The following is a 16995-nucleotide window of genomic DNA, read 5'->3' on the forward strand; positions in this document are numbered from 1 at the left end:
TGTACCAGTGCATCTGAAAGAGCGCATGATACGTACCAGTGCGTGATACGTACCAGTGCATCTGAAAGAGCGCGTGATACGTACCAGTGCATCTGAAAGAGCGCGTGATACGTACCAGTGCGTGATACGAACCAGTGCACCTGAACGAGCGAGTGATACGTACCAGTGCATCTGAAAGAGCGCGTGATACGTACCAGTGCACCTGAACGAGCGCGTGATACGTACCAGTGCATCTGAACGAGCGCGTGACACGTACCAGTGCACCTGAACGAGCGCGTGATACGTACCAGTGCACCTGAACGAGCGCGTGATACGTACCAGTGCATCTGAACGAGCGCGTGATACGTACCAGTGCACCTGAACGAGCGCGTGATACGTACCAGTGCATCTGAACGAGCGCGTGATACGAACCAGCGCGTGATACGTACCAGTGCATCTGAAAGAGTGCGTGATACGTACCAGTGCGTGATACGTACCAGTGCACCTGAACGAGCGCGTGATACGAACCAGTGCGTGATACGTACCAGTGCGTGATACGTACCAGTGCGTGATACGTACCAGCGCGTGATACGTACCAGCGCGTGATACGTACCAGTGCATCTGAACGAGCGCGTGATACGTACCAGCGCGTGATACGTACCAGTGCGTGATACGTACCAGTGCACCTGAAAGAGTGCGTGATACGTACCAGTGCATTGACATCCTCCTTTTTGTGCAATAGTAGTTGAACTTCTTCAGCATTACGATTGAAGACAGCCTGGACCAGAGGAGGCTGAAACACAGGAAGAGAGATTTACTTTCACTTTGACTCCCTCCAGATCAAGAGTCCCTTAGGTTACCTACTTCCTGTTTACTGTGATCATGTGACAAAGTTTGGGATGTGTGAGACCGGACCAATGATGCACTGATGGCTGTTCAATCATCCGCCACTAATGGGGAGTTTATATCAATATATATTAGTCAATAAAAGGCGATAAAATGAAGTCAATTAGCTTTTTATCCACTTAACTCTAAAGCTGGTTTTACATCTGACAATAAACACAGAGGAGGAGGAGGATTGCTCTCAATGATATCTGGAGTTAGTTGGATTATGAAATGATCCGCTCACTACATCTCTGCCTCTCTTATCATCCGTTAATATTTAATAAATGCAATCTTCTAGACGTCCTTAAAGCTAAACGCAGGAAACTATCTTCTGGTTCAGGACTGCCTTCTGTCCCCAAAGTCCACATGGAGCAGCGTTCAGTCTCAACACAGGCTGTATTCTGACAGAGAGGCGTTTCTCACAGGAGGACACTACTAACATGTGATGCTGCAGATTAAACCACCCTACATACATACAGGAGTCAGCACGTCTACAGCAGTGACATGCAACACACATGAATGCATCAGTAACATACATGATAATAAACACTGACTGGGATCATTTTACTGCAAGAGTAAACATACTTTGATTTAGGTTAGGGTTGAAATGCATGACTTCTACGTGTAGCGGTGCATGAGGTTAAATACTTCCCAAATATGTGCATAATGGAGCCTATGTATGTTGACAAGCAGTGTGTGTGTGTGCTGATGACGAGCTGTGGGGTTTAGGGTCTGGGTTGTGGATGTACACTTTGAAAGGTATTCTATGTATTCTGCTTAAGAACTGAATAAAAACAACTGTTAATGAGAAACACCTGCTAAGTTACGTTGCATACAATTCACGTTGTGCTTTATACTTGAATACACACGATATTTCACTTTTTACTCCAATACATTTATTTTTTAAATGTAGTTATTTGCCGATTTGCAGGTATGGATTTAAAATACAGAATATAAATCAACCGATGAATCATTATGCATTATTATAGGTTAAGCTACCCAGCAGTATAGCAAGTAATTTGCTATAATGTCATGTATTGTATTTAAATAATCCCCATCTTTACCTTGTGCAACCTTGACATTAATGCATTAACAATAATAATAATACAAACATGTTATATTTGTTAATCTGAAATGGGCCATTCTGCACAATCAGTACTTTAACTAAAAGTGTATTTTAAAGCCTGATAATAACGTTTCATAACATACAGTTAATCTAAGCAGGTTACATTTCAGCTGCAGCATTTAACTCTTTAATGCAATGGTTAAATATGCTATAGTTCAGTTAATTAATGCATTTAGCAGGTTTGATGTAGCGTTAAGCAGCCGATTCTTGTTTTTCTCTCCAGGTAATAGACGGAGCCCTGGCTGCGGCCTTGTCTTCTATACAGGCTGCAGCTGAGCCCCAGAGCTGGGCCTCGACTAGAGCAGCAGATTATATTAGTTCATGTGACAACAATCTAATTAATGGGGGATGGTAACAGTGTGATTCCTATTTAATAAGCATGCACTTCCAATAAGGTGAACATGAAACTGCTCGGTTCGTGTATTAGACGTTGTATGTTGAAGAGCAGGAGTGTTCCAGCAAATAGACTGCGCCACAAACACTGTTCCAGCAAACACTGTTCCAGCAAGTAGCCTGCACCATAAAACAGTTCCAGCACAAACACTGTTCCAGGAAATAGACTGCGCCACAGCACAAACACTGTTTCCAGCAAACACTGTTATAGCAGACGCTGTTCCAGCAAATAGCCTGCGCCACAAACACTGCTCCAGGAAATAGCCTGTACCTGGTCTGCGATGTTTTGGACTCCCATCTCCCAAACTCAGCCGGGACGGAGCTCCTTCATGAGGAGGAAACCTGCAGGTTTTACCGGCGGAGCTACTGAGTCCGCGGATAGACTACACCCATAGCCGGCTGCGAACAGAAATGCGCTCCGATGTGTCAGTGTTGTTGTCGATAGTCCGGTCTGTGGTCTGACGGATCTGAAGGTCCGCCTACAGGCGTGGCGGGGCCGGGGAGCTGAGCGGAGAGGCCGCCCCCTGTGGAGGGAGGAGGTACTGCAGTGTGGAGAGAGGAGGTACTGCAGTGTGGAGGGAGGAGGTACTGCAGGGGGACCGCCCCGTGTGGAGGGAGGAGGTACTCCAGGGGAATGGCCCCCGTGTGGAGGGAGGAGGTACTGCAGGGGGACCGCCCCGTGTGGAGGGAGGAGGTACTCCAGGGGAATGGCCCCCGTGTGGAGGGAGGAGGTACTGCAGGGGGACCGCCCCGCGTGGAGGGAGGAGGTACTACAGTGTGGAGGGTGGAGGTACTGCAGGGGAACGCCCCCCGTGTGGACGGAGGAGGTACTGCAATGTGGAAGGAGGTGGTATTCCAGGGGAACGACCCCCGTGTGGAGGGAGGAGGTACTGCAAGGGAACCGCCATTAAAACAAAATAAGAAGAAGCGGTTCCTCTCCAGTCCACAAGGGGGGACTGTTTTGACCAACTGCCAGAAGAACAGTCTGTCGAAAACATCAGGCAATATAAATTGTGAGATTATTACATTTCTAAGAGAAATTGGTCAATTTAAAATAATCTATTCTAGAGGTTTAGTTATTTTTTCTTTTCTTTCTTTTGTTTATTATTGTCTGCATAGTCTGTCCACACTCCAGTCCAGTTGGTGGCGATAATGCACCTACACGTTGGTTTGCCAACCGCCAATAAACACCAAAGAAGACGAAGACGAATAAGAAGAACAGTCTGTCCCACCGGCTCTGGTTTAATCAGAAGGTCGTTCTCGGCCGGGCGGTGTTTAACAACAACCGAAACCTCAAAAAATCACCCATTAATTCAACTTTATAGAGAACTATTTCTCCAAACGCGGAGGGATGTGAGCGTTGCCGTTTAAAAAAAGGGACAGACAAAGCGCCGCGGAAGGTTGCGTTTAGTAAGGACTCGTTATGAAACAATGCTAACGGCGAGCTAACGTTAGCAACGCAACGGCTATAGAAGCGACGCATAGTTACGGTAATCAATAAATAACATGTTATTCTGGTCGGTCGGGATTAGTGACTAACGTGGGAACTATTACACCGGAAGAAGCAGAGTGTTTGCACTCCCGGTTTAGTTGGACCGGTGTGAGAGGCTCTCAAACCCCGGATTCAGGTGATCACAACCCCGGTCTCAGCAGCTCCTTCGCCTGGTCTCCGGTCCTCTGAACCCCGGTCTCCGGTCCTCTGAAACCCGGTCTCCGGTCCTCTGAACCCCGGTCCCAGCAGCTCCTTCTCCCGGCTGGTTGGATGGCAGCCTCGGCAGGAGCCCGGAGGTTCCCCATGGGGGTGCGGACCTTCAGTGACTTCCTGCAGATCGCCTCGGTGGGCTCCCCCCGGTCAGTGCTCTCAGCAGGGGGACCAAGAGGAGGCCTGAGACAGAGCATCAGGTAACTGAAGCCGGCCAAGGGTCACCTAAAGTCTGATCTGTGAGGGCTATCTTTGGACACACTCAACCAGTCATGTGAGAAAATGGTCAAAAGCTAGTGTGGAGAATTCTCTGCCTAAAGAAATAAGGAGACTGTCTTTAAAGGAGTTAAATATCAATAAGGTGTAAACTGATCAGAGGGGAGAGGAGTATTCAGATCATGTACTTGAGTAAAAGTAGAAGTACTCAGGTCTTGTTCTTGAGTAAAAGTAGAAGTACTCAGATCATGTACTTGAGTAAAAGTAGAAGTACCCAGATCTTGTACTTGAGTAAAAGTAGAAGTACCAGAGTGTAGGAATACTCTGTTTCAGTAAAAGTCCTGCATTCAAAATGTTCCTCAAGTAAAAGTAGAAAAGTATTATCATCAAAATATAGTTAAAGTATCAAAAGTAAAAGTACTCGTTTTGCAGAATGGCCCATTTAAACACCATACATATCAAGTTAGGGTTTATTTGAATTACTGTATCTACAGCTGGGTAGCTTAACCTTTAATAATATAGGATTATGTAATGTATGTATTTTGTACTTTGATCTGCAAAGTAACTAAATATGTCAAATAAATGTAGTGAAGTGAAAGTACAAGTACCTTAATATCTTTACTGAAGTACAGTACTTGCAGCCGGTCATGGAAAAGGGTCACCTTTATTCTGAATGTAAACACTGTGAGATGTCCGAGGGCTATCTTGGGATCTCACATGCTAATCTAGTGATGTGAATGAAATGCTAAATAGCTACCGTAAAGATATCACTGTCTAAAGACATGAAAAGGAAACTCTGAGGGTGTAGGGTTCAGGGATTCAAATACATATGGTGGTACATCTCAACGAGGCCTGCGCTGAGTTATTGTTGACTAGTCTGTGGTCTACATGCCGGAAAACAGAGGAAAACGTCCATAGAAATACAATCATAAGACATATTGGAGACGTGTGAAATGGGACACCTTACCTAAAGAACATACCCCACACTGAGCAAACCCCTCAGCGTTAAAGCTCTAACTGGCTTCACATGTCTTATTTCCCCAGTCCACTGTCTCATATATTAGAGACAGACCTTATCATCACATCACGTTATCATTGAAAGGCTGATTGCACCAGAGATAGGCTGCCTTTAGAAAACAACACAGAAATACCTCATGCCTGCACCTGTGGATTCACCGTAGAAATGGAAAGGTGGAGTAAACACAGGATCCTGCTCTTGTGATTTAGTCAGGGGACAAAGCTTTCACCGTTCATAAGAGAACTCAGAAACCTCCAACACACACACACACACACACACACACACACACACACACACACACACACACACACACACACACACACACACACACACACACACACACACACACACACACACACACACACACACACACACACGGCTATGATTGTCCTCTGCTTTCAGTCTCTGGAAGCTGTGTGTGTTGTTGTTGTTGTTGTCGCAGAGACTCCCTCTTTCCAGAGTGAATCTAACGGGACGTTTCCTCTCACCTTTCAGACACCTGTCGTCATGCGGCATTCTGATGACCAGAACTCCCAGAATGCTTTGCTTTCAGGACACGATGACGACGGTTCCTCCGAGTAGAAACTTCCTCAGCTTCACCAACAAGAGGAAGGAGTACTCAGAGCGCAGGATACTCGGGTAATTCATCCACAACGACGTTATTACTCATTTAAATTGAGGGGTATTGATTACTATGTTAGTCCTTTTTTTAATTCTTATTTTTAATTATTTATTTTTTTAATTATTGTATTATTTATTTGTTTTATTATTTTGTTATTCTTATTTTATTATTGTTTTATATATTTTATTCTTATTTTTATTTAGTTATTATTCTTATTTTTTTATTATATTATTTATTTATTATTTTATATATTATTTATTTATTTTATTCTTATTTTATTTATTGTTTTGTCCTTATTTTTTTATATATTTTAATTCCATATGATTCTTATTTTATTTATTTATTTTATTATTGTTTTATTTATTTTATTCTTATTTTTATTTTGTTATTATTCTTATTTTTTTATTATATTATTTATTTATTATTTTATATATTATTTATTTTATTCTTATTTTATTTATTGTTTTGTCCTTATTTTTTTATATTTTTTAATTCCTTATTATTCTTATTTTATTTATATATTAACATTTTTGATTCTTGTTTTATTCCATCCATTGTTTATCGACTTCTGTTATTGTTTATATTTGTGTGTATCTAAAGACCTGTATAAATAAAGTTATATATATTTGAATCCTATTGTGCACTCCTCAGCTTCTCGATGCAGGAGATGTACGACGTGGTGGCCAACGTGGACGACTACAAACACTTCGTCCCGTGGTGCAAGAAGTCCACGACCGTCATGAAGAGAGCGGGGCACGCCAAGGCTCAGCTGGAGGTGGGCTTCCCCCCCGTGGTGGAGCGCTACACCTCCATGATCACCAACGTGAGGCCGCACCTGGTCAAGGTGAGTCCTGCAGAACAACACCGCTGCTGCTTCAAGGTTCAAGGCTTTCAGTGCCGTGTGCAGAGCTACGGTGTGGTTATGACAATGAAGCTCTGAGGTCACAGGCTCCTCCTCCAACAGAGCGACACAATAACACAGATACAATAGTGCAAGTAAATACAAATAAATACAATAGAAATAGTGCAAGAATAGTCTATATAGAAGAGAGACATGTATATATAGAAACTTAATAAAATATATAAACCCTAGGGATGCACCGATCTACAACGCGACGTCTCCCGCTCACCGAGCAAAACGTAAACATCGGCGACTGCCATCGGAGCATGTCACCTTATTTACCGATGTGCCGATGGTGGAAAAAGGTGAATGTACACGGATGTATCGTGCATCCCTAGTAAGGCTGCACGATATTGGAAAAAACTGACATTGCGTTATTTTCTGCGATATGAAAAAATACAGGAATTGAAGAAAAGACAGTTTTTTTGTCCCAAACCGTCCTTTCTTGAATTTTAATGCTATATAATTGGTATTTTTTTTTAACAATATTTAACCGGATGAAGGATTTTAGTCACGGACTTCTGGATCTTAAGTCATCAGAGCAACAAGCTGAGCTATCTCGGTTATCCTGCTGTGATCTGATCAAGAAGGGTTGTGATTGGTGGTTAGCTGTGCATGCAGAGCCGGCATGTCACTCACTCAAGAACCGCTGACATGAGAGCCGCGCGACTTTTCCTTTTGTAGCAAGCAGCAAAATGTAACATGACGTGTTTGAGTTCATTTGCCTACTTCATATCGCACGTCCTCAAACATTTTTCTCACATATGACACATTTTTGGGACATTTTTGTAGATCTGATTCAATAAGTCGGCTAAACAATTGACAGAAAAATGATCTCTTCTCATATTCTTCAAATGCTGTTAGCGGCCTCTCAGATATGGAGATCCGGCTTTCCTCGGTTTTATATCACATTAAAGAGAATATCTTTGACAGAGCAAGTCATTTTAAAGACATCACCTTCAACTTTAGGGAAATTGTGACGGCACTATTTTCTGACCTTTTTATAGACCGAACAACTAAAACTAAAAAATCGCACGTCGATGTCAATATCGCACGTCCTGCGCATAACGCGATTATCGCCACAACACGATATATCGCGCAGCCCTAATCCCTAGTATGAACCATGTTACCGTTTGCTTTAATTGTATAGAAACAGTTTGATCCAAACCGGCCAAAATAACTGCATATTTGTAAGAAGTCCTAACGCATGCTTCGTCAAAGACAGCCAGCGTCGATGTATCGCTGCATCCCTCATTTGTTTTAGAATATTTGTATTGCACATTCTTACTTTAACTTCTTAGGATTTTAAAAAGAAATTCTATTTATTTTTGTCTTTTATTGAACATTTACTTTTATGTCTCAAAAAAATCTTTATTTAATTTTAAAGTATTTAATTTGACTATTTTATTGACGTTTTTAACTTCTTTTGTTCTTTTTTTTAATATTTTACTAAATGTGTCTTTTTCTTGAATATTTTGTAGGAAAAAAATATTGCACATTCTTGCCTTACTTTTTAACACATGTTTATTTTATTTCATTCTAAAATACAGCAGCTTTCACAAAACCCTAATTCCCCCCTGAATAAACAAAGACTCTGAATCAGCGTCTCACTTCTGACCCCTGACCCCTCCCCCCCCCCCCCCCCCCTCTCTCTGTCCTCCAGGCGGTGTGCACAGACGGAAAGCTGTTCAATCATCTGGAGACCATCTGGCGCTTCAGCCCTGGGATCCCCGGATACCCCCGAACCTGCACCGTAGACTTTTCTGTGAGTGAACCCCCCTAAGTGCTTTCTCAACGAGCGTTAGAGGACGATCTCCACATTTCATTTCATTTGTATTTGTTCCGTTCATGGTATGCACAACTTCATGTAGAACTAATATTTAGAAAACATGTCTCTATGAACACACCGTTGACCGAAAAGCAGCTGGGAGAAGAAAATAATCTGATATGACCTGCCCCTTTCTAAAGAAATAGAAATAGATGGTCTGTCCTTCATATGTTCTTATTCACAGCCACACATCACAGCATCGTAGGATAACAAGAGAAACACAAACACTTACTAACAAAAATACTTAGTTCCCACTCGACAGTTAACATCACATGAACCAAATATCTCACCTCTGTAAAGTAGGTATCAATAACAATAATCATTGCATTTCATTTGAGATAAGATAAGATGGAACTTTATTGATCCCCATGGGGAGAGTCAGGCATTTGTAGCAGCAACGGGGTCAGAGTGAAAAACAGGGTTCACACGAGGGTTCAAATAAAGATTTGCAAATAACGACGATTTGGAAATCTGCAAATATACAAAAAGAAGTGAAATAAACAAAATACAAATCTTTGAATACATCTAATTGTTTAAGTAGTTCATGAAAAGCAGTTTTAAATATATTTCCTACATCTCCTTCCATCAGGACTTTTATTTAGGGATCTCATCTCTACGTTTGTGGGTTTGCATATTTCTAACAGATCTGCCCGGATACGATACGATAACTCTTTAGGCAAGACAAGTTTATTTATAAAGGGGCTTTATAAAAAATGAAAGACATTCAGAGCATTAAGAAACATATTATAAAATGGCTCATTTCAAAGCAAAGATAATAGAACATGAATAACAGGTACATGAATGAAAGTCAATCAATTAAAAGCAGCGGCAAACAGAAAAGTCTTCAGCCTGGATCTAAAAGTAGTAAGAGTTGCAGCGGACCTGCAAGTTGTTCCAGATGTTTGGAGCATAGTAACTGAACTTCTCCGTGTTCAGTTCTGACTCTGGGTCAGATCAGGTCTGACATGCTCCTTGCATCACAGCAGCTCCGTGTGTAACATCAACACAAGACACAATGCATGAGAAACAAACATTTAACATAACAGCACGATCACTGGTCCCGCCTCTCTCTCTGCTTGTAGTTACTCTAAACACATTGTAATGATCCCCCCCCCCCCCTCTCTCCCCACCCCCCCCCTCTCTCCCCCCCTCCCCCCCCTCTGTTCTGATGCAGATTTCCTTTGAGTTCCGCTCCCTGCTCCACTCTCAGCTGGCCACCATGTTCTTCGACGAGTCGGTGAAGCAGAACGTGGCGGCGTTCGAGCGTCGGGCGGGAACACTGTACGGCCCCGAGACGCGCATCCCCCGAGAGCTGATGTTCCACGAGGTGCACCAGACGTGATCAGAGCCCCCCCCCCCCACCACCTCCACCTGCATGATGCTGCTTTAGAAGACTTACATCCAACTCCTGAAACCCCCCGCCTCATTAAAATACTCTGATAAAGGGTCTCTTCAATCTGGATTAAACCATCTTTCTGTGTCTCAAAGGGGGGACGATTTTATTTTTAAAAACATGTCCAATAATGAGAGAGCGCTGCAGCTAGCTTTGTAATGACCACTACTCGCGCTCCTATTGGCTAGCGCTCAAACGCATTGTACGTGATAGGCTAAAGGGGCGGGACATTTCTTAAGCGGTTTAACCAATCGCAACAGAGCCGGCCAGCTAACCAATCAGAGCAGCTCTGGTTTCAGACAGAGGAGGTGCTGCAGCATGGAGACATGTCCCAGGAGAGACACGACACACTGAGGGACTCTTTAAAGGTTGTTTTGGGGCTAATGGCTGCCGCGCTCTCTTTTTGAAAACGTGTCCCCATCAGTCACAGAATAAATGAAGCGTCCCTTTAACTGCGTCTCTACCTCCGCTGGAAGGACTCTCTATTTATCAGCGGGTCATAGGTCATCGATCGTGTGTGAAATGTCAGAAGATATTAAGAAGTGCCTGCTTTAAAGTGTCCAAAAACCCCCCCGAAAATAAGCCATTAGCAAAGATTTAACCAGCAGAAAAGGACCTTGAAGATGAATTATGAGCACGGTTGCTCCTCAGAGTGTTTCCACGTTTATCTGCTGCTCAAATCTGCCTTTAATTGAATTATCTAAATCTATTCATTTTTAGTTAATCTGATGCAAAAACAACAACTCCATTTAATTTATTTATCAGCGGTCGTTTTCGGACAGTTTTATCAGGATTTAAATTAAACTTTAGAAGAAGGGAAATGTTACTTCTAATTAAGTTGAATGTATATTATTCTGGCTTCCTCTTGATGCTGTGAGGAATTATATTTTTTGGTCTCTGAGACATTACCAGATTTAATAACGCTTTATTTCACAGCCCAGCGCACACCGACACAGCCGCACAGGTTTAGAAAATATATAAAAATTCACTGATATTTAACTCCTGCTTGTTTGCCACGAAACACAACCGCCTGCTCGTTGAATAAAAAAAATGAAAAAAAGGCAATTATTACCACAATTATCACGAATAACTATTTACTGAAAATCCTGGACATTTTATTGATAATCAGATTAAATAATAATCACTGCCTAGATAACACGCTGTAAAACTATAAATATGTTATATTTATCTCGTACTTTCTGTGTGTACTGTGTGATGAAGTGCTGGGCTGTAGAATAAAACATATCTCATGTCTGGTTTCCTTTCTGGTGTTTTATTTCATGTATCTACACGAGGCAGACGATGCATTGATCGGGAAATACATATATATTTAATTTGGGGGATTTACGTTTCGTATATTCTATTTAAAATGCTTCGTAAAAGATTGTAATCTGCCATTTTTAGGAATTATGGAATATCTAGGTGTTCTTTAAATAAAGAAACTGGTGAAATGTATTCTGTGTTTTCATTTAATTCAACACAAACCTTTACGTCTTGTGCTTTAAAATAAAATATGTATTATTTTCCACTTTCACTCAGTACATGTAAAGAAATAAATATATATATTGTTTTCACTTTCATTGAGTAGAAAATAATATTATTTTTCACTAATACACTGAGTTGAATATTCTTACCAACTCCAGTCCTGATTTTAAATACAAAATATATATATTTTAAAGAGTTTTAACCCTTTAAATAGAGTATGCTTACATAATGCCTCTGGAGCAGTGGTGTAAAGTAAGTACATTTACTTAAGTACAATTTTGAGGTACTTTACTTTTGTGCTACTGTGTACTTCTACTCCTCTACAGTTCAGAGGTACATGTTGTACTTGTCCTCCACTACAGTTCAGAGGTACATGGTGTACTTCTACTCCACTACAGTTCAGAGGTACATGTTGTACTTGTCCTCCACTTCAGTTCAGAGGTACATGTTGTACTTGTCCTCCACTTCAGTTCAGAGGTACATGTTGTACTGAGTATTTCCCTTTTATGCTACTTTGTACTTCTACTCCACTACAGTTCAGAGGTAAATGGTGTACTTCTCCTCCACTACATGTATTTAATCCCTTTAGTTACTTCACAGATGTGGATGAATGATGTGAAATATAATCAAGTGTTAAATCAGACTTTAGTTCCACCTGGAGTAAATCCACCAGCTACCCTGCAGTATACAAAGTCATTCAAACTAGCTGCTCCTTTACCAGCTTTGAGAACACTTTCATGATCAATCATTATAAAACATATCATATATATTATTCTGAAATGGACCAATCTGCACAATGACTACTTTTACTGTCGCTACTTTCACTATATTTTGATGAGAATACTTTTCTACTTTGACTTGAGGAACATTTTGAATGCAGTACTTTTACTGTAACAGAGTATTCCTACACTCTGGTACTTTTACTCAAGTACAAGATCTGAGTACTTCTACTTTTACTCAAGTACAAGATCTGAGTACTTATACTTTTACTCAAGTGCAAGATCTGAGTACTTATACTTTTACTCAAGTGCAAGATCTGAGTACTTCTACTTTTACTACAAGATCTGAGTACTTCTACTTTTACTCAAGTACAAGACCTGAGTACTTCTACTTTACTCAAGTGCAAGATCTGAGTACTTCTACTTTTACTTAAGTACAATATCTGAGTACTTTTACTCAAGTGCAAGATCTGAGTACTTCTACTTTTACTCAAGTACAAGATCTGAGTACTTCTACTTTTACTCAAGTACATGATCTGAGTACTTCTACTCAAGTACAGTTTCTGAGTACTTCTACTTTTACTTAAACATATCATATATATATTGACATGTGAAGCTGATGTGACAGAGAAAAGGTTTGAATGGAAACACACTTTATAGTTTTAGTGACCTTCTGAGTCCCGTGACGAGGACACAGCTAAAGGAGACACCGGAGCAGGTATGTGGGACAGTTATTAATACAACACACACACACACACACACACACACACACACACCCTCTCTCCTTCATGTCCTCGCTGTGTCAAATGCTGTTTCTTCGTGGCTCTGATCAGGATGCATGTCGTGTGTAACAGCTTGTCTTTGTGGGTAATCTATAACTGTTAATGTCACACACACACACACGCACACACAGACATACACACACACACACACACACAAGTGTTAATTTTGGCAGCTATTGGTGATTTAGCCTTAGTCTTTAGACGAAAATGGTTATTAGTTTTAGTCAACTTTTAGTCCTTTTTATCCTTCATAGTTTTAGTCGATGAAAAATTATTACATTTTAGTCAACTTTTAGGCAAAATGTTTTCTCTCTTTAAACCAATTCAGTCTCTTCAGAGAGAGAGAGAGAGAGAGAGAGAGAGAGAGAAGAGAGAGAGAGAGAGAGAGAGAGAGAGAGAGAGAGAGAGAGAGAGACAGAGAGAGAGAGAGAGAGAGAGAGAGAGAGAGAGAGAGGAGAGAGAGAGAGAGAGAGGAGAGAGAGAGAGAGAGAGAACCTGCCCACCGCACACAGATGCAATAGAGTAGCGAAGTCCCTCCCCTTCCGGTGGACCTCCATGGGACCTTATTTCGGAAAAATTATGTATTGAAGTCAATGGAGAGAGAAAGATTATCTTTCGATCCCGTTTGAATTGTGCCACGAATTACACATATGATGTTTGTCAATTTAAAAGATAATTTTGCAAGTCAAAAAAATAAAAATGTGTCGTAAAACTGTGAAGTAACACATTTGTTTGTGTGAAACGCTCAATGAACTACATCTCTGGTCAACAACACACGTCACCAAGATGGCCGTCACTACTGTCTTGTCAACAAAACGATTGACTACCCTCACAATCACCACAATGAAACACGTCCTGAAGAATGTCATGCAAAGCTGCCTGCCTGCCTTCCTTTGATTCTCTCTGAACTGCCTGGTCGTTTTAATGTTTAATGTCAACCATTTGTGCAGATAGCATGAAGTAGAGAAGATCGCCGATGCTAACGTTAGCGTTAGCATTTCTCCCCGGGCTTAAATGGTGTATTATAGAATGATCACACCGGTGACAGTACTATTCAAAGGGTTCACGAAATATGACTACTACTCTTACTGTTTAACATTTTGGGTTACTTAATGTTACTTCATGTTAAGGCTAATAAAAATGACAAGGCTGTAATGCTAACTAACGTGCTAGCTACTAGCTAGCTTGATCCAGAGTACTCCTGGTCCTTTCATCAGACGGGAAGCGAAAGAACGAGCAAGACCCATTGCTGATATGATAACAACCTGGTACTAAGCACACAGGCATCTTGTTAAAGTTATCTTATCTTAGCCAGCGCCATATAGATAGATTCTATCTATATGGCGCTGATCTTAGGTATCTGAATGGTGGAGGAAAACAATTGTGACATCACTTACGCGACTCTGGGATTTGTAGTCTTTCTAGTTGCGTATTTTTCATAGTCTTATATTTCAACAGTTTTACGACAAACTGTGACTTTTTTGACATGGAAATGATTTTTTAAGATTGACAAACATCATATGTGTAATTCATGGCACAATTCAAACGGGATCGAAAGATAAGTTTTCTCTCCCCATTGACTTCAATGCATAATTTTTCCGAAATAAGGTCCCATGGGGCGGAAGTAGATGGGCGTGACTTCGCCACTCTATAGTATGAAGCTGCAGCGTCGGAGGCTGCACTCTCAGGACCCTAGTTGTTTTGCAACATCGCCACCTAGCGGATTGGATGACCGCACAAGTACAACCAGCGAGTATTGAGTCTCATACACAGCGAGTGTGGTGGCTCTACTCTTCAGCCACCTCCCTTGTGAGTGTGTGTTCCCTTTCCCTGTCTATGTGGGCGTGGTGGCTGTCACTCCTGGCTCCCGGCTCAATCTCCACCTGCTGCAAATCTCCACCTGGTGCAATCAGCTTTACACACCTGATTCCCATTCAGCCATTTACTAATGGTATATCAGCAGAGGCTCCACAACATGTCAGCGCCAGATCGTTGTTTAAACCCCAGTGGTAACTCTCAGCCTTCTTAGCCGATTTAAAACTATTTCTCTGTACACGGAATACTTTTCTCATCTGTTTCTCTTATGCTCCAGGATCACTATCCAGCCGCCTTGTTACCATCACCTGCCGCCACCAGTCATCATTCCAACCGGATTACTCTCCACACTCACCAGTCTTCATTCCTACAGGATTACTCTCCACGCTCCTCCACCTCACAATAAACCTTTTTCCAACACTCTGCCGTGTCCTGCGTTTGGGTCCTATCGGATATCGTAACAGCGAGTCTCTTTAGACATTGTAATGCTTGTTATTAACCATCTAAAAATGCATGAAAATATGTTTTTCTTACTGAAATTAAATTATTATTATTAACAAGTTGTTGTTAATATGTTTTTGATTTTTAATAACAAATGTATTTTGTATGTCAGATGTAAAAAGATAGTCTTTTATATTTGTCTACAACATAAATATATATATATATATATATATATATATATATTGTAGTAATAATGATATAATCTATTTATAATTGTAAATGTATATTGTATGTAGACATACATTTAGATATATATATAGTATATTTTGTTAAAACAAAACAAAACTGTTCATTTAGTTTTTGGGAGAAGGGGTGGGGTTAAATAAGTGTAAACTCCTTTGAATCAATTTGATACTGCTTATGTTTCTACAGTATCATAATTCTCTTGTTTCATTTCATTATTATATATATATTTTTTATTGTATTACACGTTCGAAATAAATCAAATCAAATGTGTCTTTGAAGAGGTGCTAGATTACTCAAAAACAACTGTTAGTGTGTTTATGCACCAGGCTGCAAAAGATAAACATGCAATTTGACGAGAGGCATTTCAGTGCAGAATACATTTGTATTTATTGGGCACAATTTCCACACTGTGGATTGTTCACTGGGGTGAGGCGGGGTCTGCTGTTCCCTCAACCACCAGACAACAGCTCCAGCTGCAGTACCCCGGGAAGCCCTCTTCTCAGTAAAAACCCTGTAATGTTCCTCGCCGTCCACTTCCCCGGTAGCCTGTGCCAACGTCCTTATACAGGTTGTCACACTGAAAGCATCTGGAAATTTGGTAGGCCTTCCTAAATTCCTGTTTGTGTCCCTCTGTGAAGATATTCCAGTTGACGACACCTGAAGTAGAATGTCATAAGAAAATTACAATTCAGACAGAAAAAGAACAAAACCTTCCTTAATTTAGCTGACCTTACTCTTAGTCAATCAACTTCATAATACTAGGATAGGAGAAGGCAAAAGTAAAGACACTTTATAAACTTACTGTCAAGCCAGTTGAAGTGGGCTTCCTTTTGGAATGACCCCTGGCTCACGATGTATTTAAAGCTCTCGCAGGTAAGGGCTAGCGTGCAGATTGCAGGATCACCATCCTCAAGAACGACAAACGTAAGGATCCTGCGGATTATGACTTCAGGCAGCTGTAGATATAAAACACGATTTAATACGAAATCCTTTCAAGCTACATTGTCTCTACTGTCAAAACTAAAGTAATTGTAAATACATACCTGCAATATGCCAATGGCCACCTTCTCCTGGGAGATATCCATTCTGGCACTCTGTCGTGGCACTCTGTCGTGGCACTCTGTCGTGGCACTCTGAACACTGGCTGAAGGGTTCCCTTGAGCAAGCTTCTGGCCTCCAGAGTCCAGAAGGCAAACCTTTGGCCATGCCTTTGAAACAATAAGAACAAGATGTAATCTAAAGTATTGCATAGGGAAAGGCTAAGGCATTGGTGCACAATTGATATGCATTAATAATCTCAACAGATATTGCCATCCAGAGTTTTACAGCTCTTGTTACTGATGGTCTACTGATCTGTAGATGGTTAACCTAATATAACTAACAGATGTTCTATTGACATGCTACTGAGTTTGTTGAGAGATTGTAGATAATCTACAAGTGACCC

At 41.1% G+C, this 16995-nt stretch overlaps 2 protein-coding genes across 3 annotated transcripts in view; one reads left to right on the top strand and one right to left on the bottom strand.

The window, feature by feature from the left end:
* Window positions 1–2840, bottom strand: part of ankrd52a (ankyrin repeat domain 52a) — a 44428-nt gene extending 41588 nt beyond the window's left edge. For both annotated transcript variants that reach the window (XM_034136130.1, XM_034136129.1), the window contains exons 1-2: window positions 2655–2840; window positions 689–772 (exon numbers count right to left, since the gene is read on the bottom strand). In XM_034136130.1, the coding sequence (XP_033992021.1) occupies window positions 689–772; window positions 2655–2681 (111 nt within the window). In that variant the 5' untranslated portion in view covers window positions 2682–2840. The remainder of the gene's footprint in view (window positions 1–688; window positions 773–2654) is intronic.
* Window positions 2841–3600: 760 nt separating this feature from the next.
* On the top strand, window positions 3601–11324 carry si:dkey-190g6.2 (coenzyme Q-binding protein COQ10 homolog A, mitochondrial). Its single transcript, XM_034136131.1, has 5 exons — window positions 3601–4285; window positions 5815–5958; window positions 6593–6785; window positions 8506–8607; window positions 9845–11324. Exons 1-5 carry the CDS (start codon window positions 4146–4148, stop codon window positions 10010–10012), a joined length of 747 nt encoding a protein of 248 aa, XP_033992022.1. The 5' UTR covers window positions 3601–4145; the 3' UTR covers window positions 10013–11324.
* Window positions 11325–16995: the final 5671 nt, after the last annotated feature.

The sequence above is a fragment of the Trematomus bernacchii genome, unplaced genomic scaffold (assembly GCF_902827165.1).
Source record: "Trematomus bernacchii unplaced genomic scaffold, fTreBer1.1, whole genome shotgun sequence".
In the NCBI taxonomy this organism is placed as follows: domain Eukaryota; kingdom Metazoa; phylum Chordata; class Actinopteri; order Perciformes; family Nototheniidae; genus Trematomus; species Trematomus bernacchii.